Raw genomic sequence first — 22,372 nt, forward strand, 5'->3', positions numbered from 1 at the left:
AAAACTGTAAAAGTTGCCTTTCACCACCTACCTCCTCTCCCCCTACATTTCAAATCGCTATCCCCTTTCTAGATATCATGTGATAAAAATGATAATCTTTGATTTTAATTTGGTACTTGATAGTAAGTCCATTGAGTATAGAGGCCCTTATTTATCCTTTGGGCTTCCGTAGAGCCTACTACAGCTGTTCCTATGTGTAGGATAGTATTATGTGAAGGCCTGACCTACAGCAGTAACTATGTAATCATTTTGGAAGTAAAAATGTACAACGTGGGCTTCCCTGGTGGTGCAGTGGTTGGGAATTTGCCTGCCAATGCAGGGGACACGGGTTCGAGCCCTGGTCTGGGAGGATCCCACATGCCATGGAGCAACTAAGCCCTTGAGGCACAACTACTGAGCCTGCGCGTCTAGAGCCTGTGCTCTGCAACAAGAGAGGCTGCGACAGTGAGAAGCCCGCGCACCGCGATGAAGAGTAGCCCCCGCTCGCCACAACTAGAGAAAGCCCATGCACAGAAACGAAAACCCAACACAGCCATAAATAAATAAATAAATAAATAAATGTACAACATGGGGATTTAGTAAATGTGCAGAGAAAGATAGGAATCAAAGTAGACTCCAAGTGTTCTAGCTTGGGAAATATATTATTGATGATGCCATTAAGGGAGATTGGGAGTGTAGGAACTACTCTGTATCTGCAAATATATTACTAGAACACTTTCTGATTATTTTCCATTATTGCAGGAGCACCTTTACCCGTATTCTAATTTGAATTGTAGTTTGAGAGGTGCTAAAATGTTCATATTGGGCCTCTATTTCTACAGTTGAGGAAAGACACTAAGAGATACGATTTTTTAATAAAGTTGTGTCTGAGGCTTCAGTGATAGATGAGGAATAAGACCTTTCAATGCAGAGATGGAGTTTTCTTTTAAGGCACAATACTTAGATTAAATAGCATGAATAGAAACCTGTTTCCCAGTCATTTTTCATCTGTAAGTAGATGGCAGATGAGCATATATTTTGTTATGTATCCGTTTTTACAAAATGATATTTGAAAGTATGTTTGATTTGTTTCAGATAAACTTAAAGGAATAATAATAGTAACAATAATAAGCCCCTCATTTTGATGAAAGTGCCTCTGAAAAACCTGTGCTGGGAAATCATGTTCAGATTTTTGTTTTGGCGTTTTACATTTTGCCTCTTTTTTTTTTTTTCTGTTAATTACAACTAATTTGGCATTCTTTTTTCTTTCCAGATCATTCAACTTCAAGTGGCACATTATCTTTTAAGCCTAGTCGATCATTGGTTACTCTTCCTACTGCCCATGTCATGCCATCTAATTCTAGCGCTTCAGTTTCCAAACATAGGGAATCATTGACATCAGATGGCTCAAAATGGAGTATAAGCCTTATGCAAACATTGGGAAACCACAGTAGGGGAGAGCAGGACTCTTCACTAGACATGAAGGACTTCCGGCCTCTCCGGAAATGGTCATCTTTATCCAAACTCACTGTCCCAGGTAACTGCAGCCAGGGTGGCATTGTGCACACAGAAGAGTCAAGGAGAGGTTTAGAAAAGACAGGGAGAGACAAGGCTTTAACATCACAACTAAGGACAATTGGACCTAGCTGTTTACATGACAGTATGGAGATGTTTAAGCTAGAGGACAAGGAAATAAATAAAAAACGACCATCAACTCTGGACAACAAATATAAATTTGAGAGCTGCAGCAAAGAGGACTTTAGAGCTTCTTCCTCCATTCCTAGGAGACAGGCCTTAGACATGACATATAGTGCCTTACCTGAAAGCAAGCCCGTTATGACAAGCTCAGAGACTTTTGAACCGCCGAAATATTTAATGCTTGGTCAACAAGCAGTAGGTGGAGTTCCCATTCAGCCTTCTGTGAGGACGCAGATGTGGCTTACTGAGCAGTTGCGGACAAACCCTTTGGAAGGTAGAACTACAGAGGACTCTCACAGTATAGCTCCTTGGCCTCAGCAGCAGATTGAAGGGTTTCGACAAGAAAGTGAAACACCAATGCAGGTAAGGCTCAAAATCTAGTGTTTGCTTCCCTCCAGTGGATGTTATGAGTACCAGCGCACTTGAAGTAAGCATATGACAGTGTCCATAGGCACAGGTTGTTTTGCTTTTCCTTTCCCCTACAGGATAATAAGCATAAATGTTATAAACTCTAAAAGTATTGCATTGGTAAACAAAGCTTAAAAAATATTTGAGACTGATTAACACGGAAAACTTTAAACCTTTACCTACCTTGGCCTTTATTTTCCTTCTCATTTTTTAAGTGGGCATAAACATAAACAAAGCAAAAAATACTCAATTCTGTTTCAATACTTGAAACAGAAACAAAGGAGCTGGCATGGTATAATAGAAAGAACATTAACTTGGGTGTATGAAGGCTTGGATTTTGTTGTATCAGATTCAGAGTCTGGATGATTCTCTTACCTGTCACTTAATACTTAGTATCTCTGGGCCTGAGTTTTTCTTTCTTTCCTTTTTTTTTTTTTTCCTAAATTGAGATATAATTGACATATAACATATTAGCTTCACGTATATAACATAATGAGTCAATATATGTATATATTTTAAAATGATCATCACAGTAACTCTAGTTAACATCCATCACCATATGTAGTTACAAAATTTTTTCCTTGTAATAAGAACTTTTAAGATCTACTCTTAGCAACTTTCAGATATACAGTATATAGCATTATTCGCTATAATCACTATGCTGTACATTGTATCCCTGTGACTTTTATTTTATAACAAAGTTTGTACCTTTTGATCTCCTTCATCCATTTACCCACCCTCCAGCCCAAGCCTCTGGCAGCCACCAATCTGTTCTCTGTATATATGATTGTGATTTTTTGTTTGCTTGTTTTAAAAACATAATTGTCTTTCTCTGTCTGACTTATTTCACTTAGCATAATGCTTTCAGTGTCCATCCATGTTGTCCCAAATGGCAAGATTTCCTTTTTATGGATGAATAACTTTCCATTGTTTATTGTAATATTCTACACACACACACACACACACACACACACACACACACACACACATATGGCACATTTTCTTTATTCATTCATCTACTGGTGGATAATTAGGTTGCTTCCATGTCTCGGCTATTGTCAGTAAAGCTGAAATGAACATAGGGGTGCATATATATTTTTTCAAGTTTGTGTTTTCACTTTCTTCAGATGGATACCCAGAAGTGGAATTGCTAGATCATATGGAAGTTCTCTTTCTAATTTTTGAGGAACCTCCATACTGTTTTCCATAGTGGCTGCACCAGTTTACATTCCCACCAACGTGTACAGGTTTCTTTTTTCTCTACATTCTTGTCAACACTTGATATTTCTTGTCTTTTTGATAATAGCCATTCTGATAGGTGTGAGGTGATATCTCATTGTGATTTTGATTTGAATTTCCCTGATGATTAGTGATGCTGAGCACCTTTTCATGTACCTGTTTGCCATATATATGTTTCTTCTCGGTTTCTACATCTATAAAATGAGAAGGTGTAACTAAAGTCATTTATAAAGCTTTGGTAGTGGTTCGTATGTATTTAGGTTTATAAAATAGATGTGCTTAATTTTTTAAATTAAATTGAATGTCAGGATTTATTAATCATTTTAAGGAAGACATTTTACAATAATATTACATAAAAGAAAAATGGTGTGTACCCCCTAATGTAACATGTAAATGTTTAAATTTCTTGATCTGGAAATGTTTTCTATTCCATGGTAATTTTCTACAGCTCATTTTAACTGGGAAACCAGTTATCTGTAGAATTTTTCATAAATTCTATCATCCAATTTTTTTTCGATTGCCAGAATTTTCTGAAACAAAGTAATTCCATTGAAAATTGTAAAATTTCCCTAGAGCAAAAACTTAAAATTACTAATGGTTACAATTACTAATAAAAAAGTAACAAAGATTAAAGGAATATATTCTATGAAAGGATAAGGAAATCACATACCTAGGAACCTCACAAATCTGAGTGCAGCTCCAAAACATACTCATAACCTAATGTGCTACATTCACAGGAGAACCCTAAACACATCGCATGTGCCTTCTTTACTCTTGTTTTGGACATAGTTCTTATCATCTTGATTATATATATTTAAATTGCATAACCAAACAGAAGTATCATTATGATGTGTGAATTACAAATCAGAAAAGAGCAGTTTAACCAGATTTATTTGTGATTTATCTATTCAAGCAGTTGAAAGATAGGAGACCTAATTTATCAAATGCTACCATATTTCAGTTCTCAGGTGCTTGTGATTATAGGAGAACAGGGTTCAAGTAGTTGTTTCTGCAGCTGGTGTCTTTACACAGAAGTGGAGCGGCCTGGGGTGGTGGGGGGAGGGGCTGAATGTTCTGCTCCAGCCTGCAGAACGGTAGGTGCGATAGGGAGGTAACTGTGAGAGTTGAGTGAATTTAAAGGAATAAGTACTAATTCATTCCTTCTTCCATTCTGGTGGGAGGACCCGCTTCTGTAATCGAAATTTTCCCCGACCTTGAAGCAGTGCAGAGAGGGTAGGGAGCTTGGAGGTGCTTTGTGGAGAAAACTTATTTTTAAATCTTCTTGGTGCGTGGTACAGGAAGAAGGCTATAAGGGACAAAACTTGCTTGTGCTTGGGAAGCCCTACTTTTTGATTAACCTTCTTTGGGATGGTCTCTTTATAGTGCATTTAAGTTTCATAGTAGAAAGATGAAACCAGGTAAGGAAAACCTAGACACTTTAATTGCACTGTTTAAATGACCGCTTCTCTTCTAATTCTCTTGGACTACTACAGAAAAAAAATTCTTAAATACCTTCTCCTTGGAGCCTCTAAATACTGTATTTTAAAAGCGGTCATCTTTGTCTTAAGTCTCTTTAAAAACATTGATTTCCGTTTAGTCTAATTTTTGCATAAAGGGAAGAGGCTTAATAACAATTATCCCATCTCATAAATTGTGAGAATGTGTATGATTTTCAAGGACAACTGTTTGTCACCGTGAAGAAAAAGAAAACACAAAAACTATTTACAACAAAGAAGAGGAATTTGGCTGAGAGTCACAATCTAACATCACCATAAATTTATCTAGAACTTTGTAGCTGTCAGAGTGTTTTATCTCAATTGATCCTCAGAACCTCCTTTCTCCCTTTACACCCTCAAAAGTTTAGTATTGTAACATGGAAGTGTCACTCCTCTTAGAACTCAGTTCTAAATAATTACTGAGCCAGCCTCACAGTCTTATGTGCATGGTGTTCTTTGATTCCCATGGTTTCCTATTAAATCAGCTAGAGTGTAGGTGATGTGGAACTCTGAAGCGTTTTCCCTTGTGAATGAAGAGAAGCCATCGATGCCCTCAGTTGATTAGAGTATGGGCCTCCATGTGCAATGTCCACCACAATCTTTGGTTCGTTCCTCTGTTCTACATTTGCTGCTCTCTTTCCACCTTCCCCAAAAGCTGTCTAACCCTACATGGACTATGACATAAGAGAAAAACAAACAGCAAAGTCTTATCATCTTCTCTTTGGAAAGACTGTTTCCCATTCCAGGACCCTTTTGCATTTCCCTTTTGGGGTGCGGTGAGAAGGGATTGGAGGATGCATACTTCTACACACAGCAGTGTCCACTGGGTCCATATAAGCTCACAGTGGACCCCCCCAGACAGAAGTGAAGAAGTGAAGAAGTGTTCTCTTTATTGACAAAGTAGTTCTTCTTTTCTCTTATATTCTGTAGGATCTTTCTGAGTTCTGGGTTGCAATCATTAAGAGGCGGAAGATAAAATTTTGTGCTTGTTTTAACCAAGGAGAGGCTTGATCAGCCAGGATATTGGCACCTAATGATTTCAACGTATTTTACTGGAAGATTTCTCCTATATAAATAAAAAATATAAATATTTGGTAGAATGACTTAAAGCTAAATGACTTGCTTTTTGTCTAACATCACATATGAATGAAAGGTTTTATTTTTAATGTGAGAGCATTTTGTGTATTCTATTACATTCTCTGAAAAGAAAGTTTTCTTGTTTTTATTCTTATTTTTGCACCCTGTTTTGTTTTGAACTTTTTTACTGTTTAACATAATATAGCACAACTGCATTGAAAGATGTGGACACTGTGACACTCTCAATAGATAGGATATGACATTCACTAGCTAACTAAAACGCATATAATTGATTTTTGTATACATGTTTTAATGAATAAACTTATTAATATGTTTGGCTTTTTTCAATCTGTCATCTTTTCTGTATAGTATTGGCATATAATTTTTAGACATTTTAAAGTGTGCTGTTACTTAGAAGAAGAGCAAATGTTTTGAAATTTTACCATTTTCTCACTTTTCCAGAAGACTCAAGAATAATCAAAGGATAAATAACTTCTAGACAGGAGGAAATTCATTGTTTTATGTAGGTCTGCCCTCTTATGTCTGTACTAGGAAATCTTGATCTTATTTTATTTGGGGAAAGTCACTGAAAACAACCTACAAAATCGAAACTGCTTATAATTAGATTGTTTTATGATCATATCAATCATGAGCAATTTCACTGAGTTCAAGAAGGTTCATTTTAATGTAGGTGATTTGCATTAAATAAACATTTTGGACGAGGTAAAATAAAAAAGACAACATTAAACATTTAAGAATTAGTTCAGTTTTGGTACCCTGTAAAGTAAGATTAGAGTTTATTCTACAGTAGAAAGTATTTGAGCATTTGGTATTTAAAAATGTTTAAATACATAGTTCATTATATCTTACTCTTTACACATCATGATAAACAGAATAAATAAGTTGCATTTAAAGAATGGGTTTTTGTTTTACAATATAATCTAAGGTACATTACAATATAATCTAAGGTACAGTATTCTGTAATCCTCAAGTATAAGGTTTTAATTTCTGTTAAAGGCAGAATGAAAAACAAAAAAATTCTTTATTTCTGTTTGACTTAGGAAAAACTCCATAACCTCACAGCTTATGGTTTGAAGTTGATGTTGTAATGAGCAACATAATGAAAAGGATAGAACTTACTATTGTAAAATTTCCACTTATTTTTTAAGATCATTGCAGCTAATTACAGAACTTGGTTATTTTTTGCGTGGGTTATTATTGACACCAGTGAAGTGAATGCATTACTTCTTGTTTATAAGCTCTTCTAGTTGATGTTAGGGATATCCAACCCATAGATGAGGTTTCACTCAAGAAATCCCTCTGTTAGTAAGAAACCCCTTTTCCCTCTGTTCTCAGATATCAGTGAACCAAAATTATCCCCCTTCCTATCTCCAGTACCCCTCAGGGATTCAGAAAAAACTTAAAAGCAATATTTCCGTCACTATTTTCTTAGTAGCACTTGTGTTACAAACCAAGGTCAACACTGACTTTTCCAGTTCTTTTAGTAACCATATTTTGGCAAATCGTATAGGAAATTACATATTTTCTACTCCTTTAATAATTACTGTATCAGTAGTATGTCTTGAACGTAAGTTAAAATTACCGATTGTACAATATAGGTGTAAACCATTTTAGACTTAATTTTAAACGGAGTCAATTTAAATTACCAAATTTTGGTGAATATATTTTCCAAACAAGTTTTTACTTCTATTGTTTAATGAGTTGTTGGAAGATATTTTTAAATGACTAGAGGGGACTAGATTAGTATTGCTGGATCTATAATTTAGTGTAGTTGAGTGGCCTACCAAATATGTATTTACCGTCTGGGTGATAGATTAATGAAAATAGCTAAGCCCTATCATAAACAATAGTGGGATAAAAAGTTCATTTCAAGGGCTTCCCTGGTGGCGCAGTGGTTGAGAGTCCGCCTGCCGATGCAGGGGACACAGGTTCGTGCCCCGGTCCGGGAAGATCCCACATGCCGCGGAGCGGCTGGGCCCGTGAGCCGTGGCCGCTGAGCCTGCGCGTCCGGAGCCTGTGCTCTGCAAAGGGAGAGGCCACAACAGTGAGAGACCCGCATACCACAAAAAAAAAAAAAAAAAAAAAGTTCATTTCAAAACTTAATCAAAGAATTTGTTAATTTTGGAGAGATAGTTAAAAATTTTATTAATGCTTGAAATAATATTTTTTCTTTTATTCTGTTCCTTGCCTACATTGAGTGTGAGATTAGAACAGAAGACAACCTGTAAAATCATTCTGATGTCTTAAAATTTCATGATTCCAGAGATACAGTGTGGCAGTTATGTGCTCTAATTCAGATAATTAGCTATAGTGCCTTAAATTAAGGTTGATTCTGTTCTATTAGTGTATTAGTATTTATGGCTAATCACAATGTCAGATGTTAAATTAACCAACAGTTCTTGTCTATTGATCATAAAGTCCTAGAGAGAACAGATTTACAGTTTACCTACATGTGCTAAAATTCTGTAATTCTTTGAAAAAATTAGTTAAATTTTACTTATGTAAGGGTATGATCTTGGTTTTTTTAACTTGATTCACATAAACTTAAAATATTAGGGTAGTATACAAAAAACATAATTTCTATTTTAGAATGTACGCTCTGATAGAATTACTACAAAGACTTCTGTATGATGATAGTAAAGATAACAGATGTTAGGGCTGTTTCAAATGATGACATTTCATTTGAATGATTATTTTGATATACTTGGTAAAGACCTGAAAAATACTTAATAAACATCAAAGAGGCTTTTACAGTACAGTATAAATTATATTTACCCCCAAAGAGTGAAGCTAATGCTTTATATATGAAGTGAACTTGTTAGCAGTGCAATTTCAAAACTAAACCCCTAGTTCATCCTTAGGAAAGATTTGGGATAGAAACTTATAAGCTCTTTTGAGAAAATCAGCAGTTACATTATAGTCATTTTAAAGTTAATTTTTTAAAATAAAGCCCTTTTTATGTTTACAACATCCAGCAGATGAATACATTTGCTAACAATTTGTTTTGTTCCAAATCTTGACCTTTTCACAAAGAAATTCTTCTACTTAGGAAGTGGTCTCTTATATAGTATCGTTTTCCCTTCTTCATGGGATGATAGATTTTAAGCTGATGGTGATAAGTTGCAGCACTGGAGATTGCAGCAGAACTTCAGAGAAGCATCACGATGATGCAAATCAGCAAGAGACATATTAAGATGAGACAGAAATTGACAAATAGGTTCTGGAGATTTTGACGTGCGTGTTGAGGCACGTCAATGGTTGAAGCTCTTCTTATAGCAGAGCGAGTGAGGTATTGGACTTTATCCATGACACCAGGACGGCAGGAAGCCTGAAGTTTTAAACGGTCAAGAGAAAGATAAAAAGCTGCCAGCCAAGTGTGAGATCACTGTCTTCTTTTAGGTTGTCTGGAATGTAAAAATAGAAAATGGATTAGCATAATATGTGTAACCTATCCTCTGAACAGGTAAAACAGTTTTGCGTTAATCCCTCTTCCTCAACATTATTTGTATTTATGACATCAAATATCTCTATAGTCTGTGTGTGTGTTGCTCTGTCTCTGTCAGTCTGTTTTGGTGATGGTCACCATGATGTCTTGTATTTGGGGTGTAATAACTTTAGTCTTTGCCTCCTCCTCTCAAAATGACTGGAAGTATAGTTTGGTTAGGGTGCAGCTTGTTTTGGGCTATTCCCTTGGGCAAAAGTTCTTACATATAGTTTATTTTTTTAATGAATTTATTTATTTTTGGCTGTGTTGGATCTTTGTTGCTGTGTGTGGGCTTTCTTTAGTTGCGGCGAGTGGGGGCTACTCTTCGTTGCGGTGCATGGGCTTCTCATTGCGGTGCCTTCTCTTTTTTTGTGGAGCATGGGTTCTAGGTGTGTGGGCTGCAGTAGTTGTGGCACGTGGGCTCAGTAGTTGTGGCTTGCGGGCTCAGTAGTTGTGGCTCGCAGGCTCTAGAGCGCAGGCTCAGTAGTTGTGGTGCACGGGCTTAGTTGCTCCATGGCATGTGGGATCTTCCCAGACCAGGGCTCAAACCTGTGCCCCCTGCATTGGCACCACCAGGGAAGTCCTTACATACAGTTTTATTAAGGCTGTTTCTCGGTGAGCATAATTGTTGTGAACATTAGTATATAAATAGCTCCAGAGCAAGTCGTATAATAAGAAATGCATGCATTCAATTATTCTCTGGATGTTGATTTCACTCCAGAATAAAATAGTTCAATGAGCAGTGTTTTACCAGAACTATAGATTCAAATGTTTCTCATTCCTTTTTATGATTTTATAGCTTTGTAGAATATACTATTTTAAGTAGCTTTTTAACAAGATGATATTAAGTACTGAAGGCTGTCAAGACTCAGAAGGCATAGTAATAAAATTATCATTATCTCACTGTCTACCACAGACAGTTGCTATTTGCAAAGGACCTGTACTTAAGAACAGCATTTCCATTTGTTTTCTTTCAGAGCTCCCACAAGCTATTCTGCCTAGTTAATTAATTAGTTGCTGCCTAATCAATTATCGGTGCTAATTAATTAACAAAACAAAACTTAAAACAACAGATCATTATAGAAAATTAGATATAGATTAAAAATTAGCTGTGAGTTAACTGCCCAGAGATAATAGCTATTAACATTTGGTGATATTTGTTGTCAATCAGGATACGTCTGTGTAAATTTTGAAATAAGAAAAATTAGAAATGGAATTTTAAAAATAACCGTAATGAACTGCCAAAGATAATAGCTGTTAACATTTGTTGATATATCACTGCTAATCAAGGTATTATTACCTTACCCCAGCTGCCTGATTTCATTTTCTCTCTAGTGGCTATATGTCTCATGAAAACCCATCTCAACCTTCAGCTGTATTTCTGAGAGAGACTAGTGCTGAAGACAGTAGAGGGAAGAACTGAAAGAATGAGGAAGGGGAAGATATATATTAGGACTGATCAGTTAGAACTCCTCATTTATTGTTACAAAGAAACCATGTGGTATATGGTGGTTAGATTCTATATAATTTTAGCACTTCAACTTGGCTCTATTCATTTTTTTTTAACATCTTTTTTGGAGTATAACTGCTTTACAATTGTGTGTTAGTTTCTGCTGTATAACAAAGTGAATCAGCTATACGCATACATATATCCCCATATCCCCTCCCTCTTGCATCTCCCTCCCACCCTCCCTATCCCACCACCCTAGGTGGTCACAAAGCACCGAGCTGATCTCCCTGTGCTATGCAGCTGCTTCCCACTAGCTATCTATTTTACATTTGGTAGTGTATATATATGTTTGAATTATGGGCTTTCATTTGGCTGAAGACTCTGGTCTCCTTCATAGTATTGGCCTATAGTGAGGAGATCCAAAAAACCAACTTAGGTCAAACTTCATTCTTTCAAAGAGTTGGTAACAAACTGTGTTTCTCTAGTGCACACACATATATATATATGTATTTAGCATATATTCTTCATTCTCCAACACAAGTGGCTGTTACTTAATAGAAAATGACAGCATAATCTTGGTATAAATTTAATTTAATTACTTTTTTTTAATTCCTCAGGTAAAATACTATAGAAATAAAGGGGTTTTCTTTTGTTCCTTAAGAAGAAGCATCCTTTAAGTTGTTTCGGCTTATATTTGTTTATTATAGATATAGCGGATTTATACTGTTGGGTAATTGTGGAGAAGGTTTTCTTTGTTACTTTATTATATAAATCTGACTAATCTCTTTATATAACAGAGTACAACTAAGAAGGTTGTAAAGAATTAGCATTGGTAATTCCTATTTAAACTTAATTTTTGTGAAGTTTCAGGACTTAAATGGTATAAAAGGTCTAAATTTTAAAATTATTGGGAGATATAACATGGAAAGGGAAGAGCAGGCCAGTTATTCATCATGAAGCATACACAAGAGTCACTCCCTACCCTGACACTGGTGAGTGGTACTTGAGTCACATGAAACATGTCACCTTTCCATAAATACTTCATTCCCTTTTATGATTCTGTTCTTTGCACATGTTGTTCTGGCTCTGCCTGGAATGTCTTCCCTCCCCCTGCCTCTACCTTTGATTCTTTGCCAGGCAAACTTCAGTCAATCCTTAAGGCCCAGTTTAAATATCACTTCCTAATGAAACCTTCCATTACTCATTAAGGCAGAATTGGTTATCACCTCTGTTGGGTTTTAGTAGGGCTCTGGTATTACCTGTATCAAGATATGGCTATTGGGCTGTGCTGTAATTTTGATTTACGTGCCTGTGCCCCCAACTAGAATTCTAGTTCGTGAGTATAAGAAATCACGTGTTTATTTGGTATTCTAGTACTTAGTGCAAAATTAGTACCATTTGAACAAGTCAGTGAAGTTGAACAAGGGTTTTTATGATTTACTTTAATATTTTTAGAAAATTATTAATGATCAAAGATAGTGCTGTGATTAACAGAGTAACCATGTAGAAAATAGAATTTGATAAACACATAATCTCCAATATTCTTCTCAAGTCTCTTTCTTTTTGTTAGCCTGAACTGGGCTTTGTACAAGTGGATATTTGGTGTTTGTGAAATACAAAGAGGTGTGCCCTAAATAGATGAGCTATCTAATGATGAATATACAATGAATAGATTTTAAACATGATCTCATAATACTTCAGCCAACTATTGTTGGAAAAGGGTAGTTTGTTCCTGGAGACAAGTTGATTATAAAGGAGACAACCAAAGATACTGTCTTACTTCTTGTCAAACTTAGAAATATGTTATAATTCTAGAGTGATTTGTAGTCACTTTATAACCTTATGCTAAAACCAAAACAAATCTACTTTACATGCTGAAATGTTAGCTATATGCATGCAATTTATTGGGCCCAATTTATTTTACAGTGGTACAATCTGCAATGTGTTGAATCCTAATTCTGCTGAACTTCCAAAATCTGTATGATAATAATTAAGCCAAAATTCATCCCTACAAGATGGGGCTTCCAGTCATATGTTGAGAATTGAAAAACCGTGTGTGGGAACAGCACAGTCCTATTTTTAGAGTTGTCTGTGACCTTCACTACATCATAATTTATGGCATGGTTGTCAGGTGTTTATTTTTTTCCTCCTCTGTGGTCACAGCCATCCTATGAGTTTAGAACTCCTGCAGTCTTTTTTTCCTTCTTTTTCTTAGAGCCAAGCTGTTAATGCAGTATTATTTGGTAGAGAGCCTAGAAAAATAGTTTCACTATATTTTCATTTAATTTAATCTTTTAGAGCATTCTTTTGGGATAGTCAGAAATAGATTGTGTTGGGGTATTCTGAACTTACATCTGGCCTAAACATCCAAGGAGACTGAAATTAGCTCTACCCTCCCAAAACCCCCCCCCTGGGGGGGGGGCTTTTTAAAAGGATGACAGTTATGTAAGTTAAGTGTTTAGGACAAGAGGAGTAAGGATACTTTGAAAATTAATTCATCATCCGGGCCCTAGTATCAGAATATTGAAAATATGAAAGATGCTTTGATAGGAATTTGGTTGTAGATGTGCCAGATCCGTCTCTTGAGTTACATGTAAGAGGCAGAAAAGTACCCACAGAGTATCTTGTATGCCTGTGGGCACTGTGATTATTCAAATTTTTGGAAGGATGGGAAGAATAACCCTTTACTGTTCTTTGTAGGATTTATAAAGCCTTTGCTTGTCCACTTTTCCTCTTTTGCTCAAAAAGGTGAAATTGGGAAGTAAATACAGTCAAGTTCAAGATAGTATTCTGTTTTTTTGAAGTGGAAGAAGGAGAGACCAAACTACAGGCAACTCTAATCCTTCAGCAGGTATCATGTGCCATGTTAGGCAACATTTTGGGTGCAAGGTACCTTGTCAGCTTCTGCAGTAGTTCTCACTTTGTGTGCATTGATTTCTATTTCTTAAGGTAACAACAGATGCATTCTTGTGCAAAAGGAACTTCAGTAGACTTTTGCAGACTTTTGGTGTCTGCTTTATGACTTGCTAGACAATTGATACCTTAACGATGTTATATACGCTGAGCAGTAATCCCCACGTGTAATTTAAGCACTTTCCGTGCTTTGCAGAACTTACTGAACTTCAGTTTTTTTTCAGTACTCCCTCTGCTGAAACCATAAATTCCTTAGATTCTTTATTTGTGGTGTTCAGAATTTTGCTTCCCTTTAATTTTTATCTGCTTGTTCATGCTTTTAGTAAAGTAAACATGGACATATTTTGCTAGTAAATTCAAGTAATACACATCTAAGAGTACAGTCTGACAGATCATTTTTTGAAAAATTTTTCCCATTAGATTGGTTCAGAAGATTAGAATTCTCTATAGATTTGAGTTACAGGACTTGTCTATATTAGGATTATTGGGGGGGGCATTATTTTTTCCTACTCTTTGCTGTCATTTTCTCAGATAATCCAGAAGCGATTGTGTATGCATCTTTTTTTTGTGGTTGTTGAATTAAATCAGGACAGTTCATCATTAGATTTGTCATCAATCTGTTGGCATCCAAAAGTTCACTTTGGTAGAATCATTTTCCTTTTGAGATTGCCTAATGCTAATAAACTTGGAAGTTGTATTGGAAGTTATTTTGTGTCAGCAACTTTCCAGAGCTTTGTTGGTCCACACTGGCTATTTGAAAGGATCTTCAAGCTGCTTCTGCCTGGTTATGAGAAGAATTGTGTAAACATATAAAAATCAACATATTCTCAACCCCTAAACTGACCCCATAATGAATTGTTTCCCTGAGTTCAAAGCTCTGCCTTTAGGAAAATTCATTAAACAGCAGCATACAGATTTTCTCTTTGAAATTGGCACACTGCTGTTGCTAGTCTGTAGGCTTGTCTTTATTGTCTGTTTATTATGCTAAGATTAATTTATTTGCAATTAAAATATTCTTTTTAACCTTCAGATTCTTCTTCGGGGGGGAAAAGCATGTGAGGAGGAAGTGTAGAGGAAGTTTTAAGGAAAATGAATGCCAGTTAAATATATCCCCACTAATGTGGGTAAGTTGGCCTCCCCTCTCCCCCTGTTTTGGAAAAGACCTGAAGGTGAAATACATTTTAGAAAGCACTAGAGGTCCTCAGTTGACTACAAGTTTACTGGGGTGGAGATGTACACCCAGGCCTCATTTTCTTGTGTTTCTCTGGTAATACATGCTTCAGAGTTATGTAGGGTAAGAACATTGATGTACTATTTCTGGAAATGTTCAAAGAGACTACATATTATCTGATTTAGGTCACTGTAATTTAGAAACATCACTTCCTTGATTTCTAACCTTTAGGTTTTCTTCTTTGCTGGTGTGATCAGTACCGTGTTAACAGTTTAGATGAAAGTTAGTGATTTTCATAGCATGAATAAAGCAAGATTGCTCTATTCAAGCACTTCAGAACAAATGAGGTTAAATATTTTCAATGGTAGAATGTGAGGAGGTCAGAAATGAAACTTAGGAAAGCCAAGGATTTAATATGGAACTGGAATAAAATACGAAAGTGTGGTTTTTGTTTATGCAAGTATTCTCCTATCTCCAATTAATTAGTGAGATTAAGAAACAGTACATAACAAAATGTAATTTTTTGAAAAGTTTTGAGGAGAAATTAACCTGATTTTTAGGTATCAAAGCTAAAGATTAAAGACATGAGTATTTTAGCAATGAAACAAATTAAATAAAAAGAAACTTTAATTTGTGCATGTTATTGTTCTTTAAAATCTGTGCAGTTAGTTTGAGTTTTGTCTTCCAGGGTGTATCGCTTAATAACTGAGGACATCTATAACTTTCTTATATTCCTGGCTTTGAAAGTGATCAGGAGAATATTATAAGGCTATTAAGGACATCATACCTCATGCATAAATTTAACTTTAAATAAAATGGAATGGTTTTAAATTAAAATAGAAGTTTGTATCCTCTAACTTTGCCTTTTAGAGTGCCATTTGAGGACTTTCAATTTATTTTGTTTTGCCAATGTCATGATTTATTTTTAAGCCATGTTGATCAGTGGATGAGATGTGTGTGTGGTTTAGAGTCATAAAATCTTGGCTCTTGTCAAGGCTCCACCATTTTCTAGCTCTGTGACCTTGGGCAGTTCACCTTTTTGCATCTGTTCCTAAACTGTAAAATAGAGATGGAGTGTCAAACATATAGGGATTTAAGAGCATCAAATGAAATATTTGTATACGGTGCATTTAGAAAATTGTTCAAGAATAAAGAAGGAAGTTTTAATTGCCCTCATTATTTCTAGGATTGGTAATAAATATACAGTCTAATTTAGGTACTCTGATTTTTACATTTAATTTTTACTTAAAACTTTAATACATGACACAGTTAATATTTTACCTAATACATTTAATACATTAAAATTTTAATTCTTCTGGGGAGCTATTTTGTTTATGTAAATATTCTATCTCCAATTAATTAGTGAGATTAAGAAATAAATAATATCAATAAGTAACGAAATGCAGTTTTTTCTGGAATATTATTTTCCCTTATGTCCACTGAAATACTGTTAAAATAATTTTGATACTTGAGTTTTAGGAAATGATAGTGACATGACTCCTCTTAGTTAAACAGAGTACTCTAGCTCTTTCACGTGTTTTTAAGACTTAATCAATTTTTCATAATTTAAACATCTTTCACATTTCTTCCATTTTATTTCATCAGACACTTTTTTTTTCTTTTAAGCACTTAGTCTTAAACCACATGAAACAAAGACAGTACTTAAATTTCACCTTATGAAAGAGATGAACTAGTTGGGACATTATGTCTGGCACTAGGGTATTATGTTTCAAATTTGAATAACAGTCACTGTAACTATGTAATTTCCGTAAATCTGGCACACGAAGGATAACTTTAATAGCAGAATTTCTGCTCTTTCTAGAAATTAACTTCATGGAGCAGTATGTGATGTGAAATTTTGGTACTATAAAAGAATTCATGAACATCTCATATGAAGTGTGAGAATGTAATTTGATAGATATTTGAGTAAAAATGCATAAATCTGCATATAAAACACCTGCACTGAGTGACTCTTGTGTAACATCAAAGTAAAAACATGTTATGAATATGAAGATACTTAGAGGCAGTTGGGGTGCCTCAGTGGTAGACAGAAATTATAAATGCTTTTGCATGCCTCAAGGAAAGCTGCTTAAGGAATTATACAAAGTTCTTATCTATAAAAAGCAGTAGAGTTAACATTGGTCATAAGAACTTAGAATTCTAGAGGTAAATTTTATTTTGACATATATATAAAAATAAAAATAATGAAATAAAATCAATGTAGTATCCTTTATGCCCTGACTGAAAGTTAAGAATGAAAACACATTTCATATATTAAATTGAGGATAAAGAGTAGAGTAGAATTTAAACAGAAGTTATAAATTTTATGGTGGCATCTCCATTCCTGGGCATTTTTTCATCCTCCTCTCCACCTTCCAAATACAAGAGAGGAAACTGAGGAACACTGGAGGATAGTAACTTGATAAATGTATATTCATTAATAGCAGAATAAACATTCATTTGATCAAATTCACTCAAATGAGATACTTAGGAATATTTGTGCTACCAAAATAACATCTCTTTATTTTTAAAATAAAGAAATTAATGTTCTGTAACTTCAGAAAGAATTTTACATGTTTTTGACAAGTGTTTTGAAATGTCCAAACTTGTTATTTATGATATAATATTGAATTTAATATAAATAACTCAATTTATTAAAAGCTTGGATTTTTTAATAGAAGTTGACTGGACTTAGTTCGTGCTATATGTTCTTAAACTCCACTTCATTAATATTCCCTGTAAAGAATCATAATGATAATATTGGAGTAGTGATGCCAGTAACACAACTGTTCTTAGTATTCCGGATGTAAGCAGACAGCTCAGTCCTACCCTACTTCTCAGCAGAGTAACACATAACAAAATGAAACCACATTTTTGCATGGAGAAATCAAATCACCACTAGTACCAAACATGGTAACATGATTGAAAGATATTTTAATTGGCAGAAATTTACTTTTGAAGAGCAATAAAAGTGAAGGTTAAATTAAAACGACAAACCAACAACCAGGACCAAAGATGACTGCTATCTTTATCATTTCTGGGTTAAGTCTTATTCTTACTATCACTGAATGGGTAAGCATTTATTTAGAAATTAAGCTTTATGTCAGTCAGACATGTTATTATCTAACTTTGAACTGAAGTTTATAAAATATGATTAACTTTTTAAAAAGTTCAGTAAGTTTGAGTTATAGAAAGTAAGAATTGCCATAATCAGTGAAATCTGTTTCTTACCTTGGCTGTTGTGATGATCACAATATAGAATATTGTAAGTTGTATGAAGTATTATCCGGTGTTTAGCTGGAAAGTTTTCTGACTGTTACCGGAGTTATGGGAACAATTGAAGTAGGTGGAGGAGAAAAAGTGTTCTAGGGAGGTCTTATGATGTCACGCAGGAATTCTGAAGTTATGATTGGTTAGCCATAGTCTTATCACAACCAAACTTTTTAGAATGTCATTTATCTTAACCTTAGGTATGGAAAGGTCATTAACACTTTGTGCCTTTTGTTCTTTATTTTAAAAAGTATATGGGAGATAAGTGAAAAAGTAAGTTCAGCGTGATAGAAAGCTCTTTTTTAGAGGTTCATGCATCTTCAGGCTTAGAAGTAATTGTAAACTGAGGGTAATAATGTTGAAGAACTAAAATAAAGTAATAGGAATTTTAATAGAATGAGAATAATAATACTGGCTTAAGCCAAACAACTTTCATTGAGTTTGTTGTTGCTGTTGCTTTAATACTGCAGCTTCATAATGTTAACTTCTAGCAAGACAATAATTAAACATTGTCACAGAATCAAATTTTATACCTTTTCCTGACTTATTTTCTTCTTTTCTCATACCTACGTGTGTATGGGGGAGAGAGTATGTGTGAGAAAGCCAGGCTGAGAAATCTGATTTTGGTTTTAAAAACTCTGTGTTTTCTTAGTTAGGGCTTTAACCACGTTTTCATGAATAGTAATTCTCATTTGAACTGATAGATATCACCCCAAGAAAAGTTGCTGTTTACACATTTAAGTACTTAGGATTTTTTAACAGCTACATTAAATTACCATAAAATCTTACTAAAATTCCAATAAGCTGACAGTATCAAGAGTAACTTTCTAGCAAAAAAGAAATAATCACAAATCACTAATCAGTGGCATCCTAGTTAGTGATACTTTATTGACAATAGGTGTGCATGTGTTTGGAAATTTAGTACTTCTGAAAGGGTGTGCCTCATTTAATGCAGTAGTTGTTTTCCTGAAAATTACTGTGTAAATGAAATTTTAGTAAATGGAATGATGTTTTGAACTTCTGAGGACAGGAAAGGATTCCTTCGACAAGCCAGGCATCTTTTTCCTGTTTTTTGTAATTTTTTTGTTTATATATTAGATTTACTTAAATCACCACATCTCCAGATTCTAATTCTTAAATCTCGACTGTAATTCTGGAGAAGCTACTTGTTATTTTTAATTTTTAAAATACTTACAGCAGAGTGAACTCAGTCTGCTTCACTTTCTTATGGGTAACTAAAATCTTTTGCAGCAGCTGCTTACGTGTCCTTAAATGGAGATGATTTTGGCTTCTTCCAAAGAAAGATAAATCCTTTGCTAGAACAAATCTCTTGTTATTTAAAGAATCAACTAAAACTATCAGAAATAACATTCAGCAAAGGCCCTCTGTAAACATTGCTAAGGGAAAGTTTTACAACTTAAAAGTAAAACCCCAAATTAAATAAATTGCATGAATGTTTCACAGTTTGCTCAGTGCTATTCAAGCATTTTTTCTTTCAATCATTACATAATGAGGATCTCTTATTATTACCAATTGCCAATGATTACTGACATACAAAACCTAGGGCCTTGAAATATAACCCTAAAGTGGTTTACAGTAATTTGTCAAAGATGACATAGCTGCTAAGGGACAAACTGAGGGTTTAAATCCAGATCTGTTTAGTTATAATTCTCTGATAGGTTGGCATGTTGTGTGGGGGGAAAGTCATAATCTGGACATGGATTTCACAGAGTAGTATACGTCAACTAAGGAATTTTAAGATGGAGATAGCTGAATTACTGAAAACTCACAAACTATTTTTAGAAAGTCTGCTTTAAGTTCACCTACACATTCATTTGAAAGTGAAGCTTAGGGGATAGATCATTGTAGTTGCACCTCTAGTTCTAAGAAAATAGAATTAGTAATACTTAGTTGTATAAGAAACCTCCACAGACCAAATAAAATATGGCCTAGATATTTCACGTTGGCAGATTTGCTTAAAAGCATATATAGGTGGGCACACACATATATCCTTCTAGTATCCTTAGAAGGATACTAACAAACTGTGTGTTAGAGTTGGAAAATGGAGATGAAAATTTACTTTTCGGATTGGTACAAGGGCGGGAGCTTCTGTGTTTACCTTTTTCATTTTGGTTAGCTGCTGCTGAGGAGGATGATCCCTATTATTACTCCAAACGGAGCTCTAGGAAGTGCTACACCTTCGTTTTAGGCTGATTGCCTAAACAGAAAGTTGCTTACTAGGAGCATTGGTGAGCTGCAGTATAGTCAGTAGATTGTTCCTCAAAAATTCCACAGTGAGGGGCTGGAAAGTGTTTTTAGAGGCGCTTTGTCAGAATCTTCATTTAGAGTCAGACTGTAGTCTGAATCCATTTTTGGTCGCATGACCTTATACAAACTTGTCTAAGCTGCCTTATCTGTGGAATGGGTTTGTTGTGAGGATTTAATGAGAAGAAGTATGTATAATGACTATTAGAGATCTTGCAACACAGTGTCCATTTAGTGTTAGCGCTTATTTTCCTTTTGAAGATGATTCTTAATCTGCAGTCCATGGGTAGAGTTCAGTGCCCTTTGAACTTGGATAGGAAAAAATGTTAGACATCTTCATTTTTACTAAACTCTAAATGAGATTTAGCATTTCTTCAGTTTTGACTGTAGGCCACAAACTGCAGAAGTATTAGCAGTATGTTTGACTGTCACCGTTAGCAATCTTAGATAATTTCATATAGTATAGTTGTTGCAGATAGCTTGAAATACTGCTTACATTCATACCACTTGAAATTACAAAATTAGACCTGCCTGTAAATATATTGTTATTTAATACATTAATAAAGAAGCATAACAGAAAAGGAAAATAAAAGAAAAGCAGAAATATTACAACACAAATTTGTTTCTTTTTAAAATATTTATTTCAGTGTAATTTATTTCCTTTCTAATCCTATGTATCTCACTTAATTCTTTTCAAGTTTTATTTCATTTTTTGATATGGACCATTTCTAAAGTCCTTATTGAATTTGTTACAGTATTGATTCTGCTTTACGTTTTGGTTTTTTGGCCGTGAGGCATGTGGGATCTTAGCTCCCCGACCAGGGATCAAACCTGCACCCACTGCATTGGAAGGTGAAATCTTAACCACTGGACCACCAGGGAAATCCCTAAAGTTTTATTTTAGAACAGTTCTAAATTTACAGACTTATTGCCAATATAGAGAGCTCCTGTATACCCCATACCCAGTGTCCCCTGTTGTTAACATATCCTACATGATGAGTATGGTACATTTCTCACAGCGGTTATACCAGTGTTGATACTAAAGCCCATACTTTATGCAGATTTCCTGTTTCCCCTGGTGTTCCTTTTCTTTCCCAGGATTCTTTCCAGGACACCAGATTACATTTAGTAGTCGTGCCTCCTTTGGTCCACTTGGTTGTGACCGTTTCTTACAGAATGTCCACAGTTGGGATTCGTCTGATGTTTCTCTCATGGCTAGGGCTGGTTAATGTGTTTTTGAGAGGAAGATCAGAGAGGTGAAGTGCCGTTTTCATCACATATCAAGTGTACATACTATCAGCATGACTTACCGATGTCGTTAACCTTGATCACCTGGCTGAAGTGAAGTATTCGTCAAGTTTCTCCATGGTAAAGTTACTCTTTTCCCTCTCCCTCCTTACTGTACTCTCCAGAAGAAAGTTACTATGCACAGCCCACCCTTACGCTTCACTACCTTAAGAGTGGAGTGTCTATAAAAATTACTTGGCATCCTATGTATTTTATGATATAAAAACATTGAGAACAGGTCAGTAGGCTTTAGCTGTCTGCCAAAAAATGTCCATGGCACAAAAAATTAAGTCCTATGCTGGGGGTTGTTTCTGTCGTAGTATGGGGCAGCCCTTTGTGGAAAGAAGACTGAGTTCTCAAACAGGCTAAAATCCAGACCTCCTAGTTTGCTTTTTTAGGCATTGCTTTTCCAGCTTTGTCTCGTATCACATTCCCTTGTATCCTGTGCTGTGGCCTTGTACAGCTGCCTGTGGCTTTTTGAACAGGCTGTTGTTCTATTTTAAGCCTCCTCACTTTTTGTAGGAATGTCCTCCTTACTAACCTTTATTCCCATTAAAGTGCTAGTTTCAATTTATGTCTTCTGTGCAGCCCTCTCTTATGCTATATACTTTTGC

At 35.2% G+C, this 22,372-nt stretch overlaps 2 protein-coding genes across 2 annotated transcripts in view; one reads left to right on the forward strand and one right to left on the reverse strand.

Annotated features, from left to right (window-relative positions):
* The window catches only part of CEP85L (centrosomal protein 85 like), a 161,968-nt gene that overhangs the window by 62,996 nt on the left and 76,600 nt on the right, over nucleotides 1–22,372 (forward strand). Inside the window, exon 3 of the mRNA XM_032651320.1 lies at nucleotides 1,253–2,040. Within this exon, the coding sequence (XP_032507211.1) occupies nucleotides 1,253–2,040 (788 nt within the window). The remainder of the gene's footprint in view (nucleotides 1–1,252; nucleotides 2,041–22,372) is intronic.
* Nucleotides 6,563–18,266, reverse strand: PLN (phospholamban). The gene is made up of 2 exons (XM_032651321.1): nucleotides 18,168–18,266; nucleotides 6,563–9,322 (listed from the first exon to the last, which is right to left on the reverse strand). The coding sequence occupies exon 2, from the start codon at nucleotides 9,223–9,225 to the stop codon at nucleotides 9,067–9,069; it is 159 nt and encodes a 52-aa protein (XP_032507212.1). The 5' UTR covers nucleotides 9,226–9,322; nucleotides 18,168–18,266; the 3' UTR covers nucleotides 6,563–9,066.

The sequence above is a fragment of the Phocoena sinus genome, chromosome 12 (genome assembly GCF_008692025.1).
Source record: "Phocoena sinus isolate mPhoSin1 chromosome 12, mPhoSin1.pri, whole genome shotgun sequence".
Taxonomy (NCBI): domain Eukaryota; kingdom Metazoa; phylum Chordata; class Mammalia; order Artiodactyla; family Phocoenidae; genus Phocoena; species Phocoena sinus.

Excerpts from the sequence above, each read along its gene's own strand:
- PLN (XM_032651321.1), bottom strand. The coding sequence starts at position 9,225 with ATGGATAAAGTCCAATACCTCACTCGCTCTGCTATAAGAAGAGCTTCA.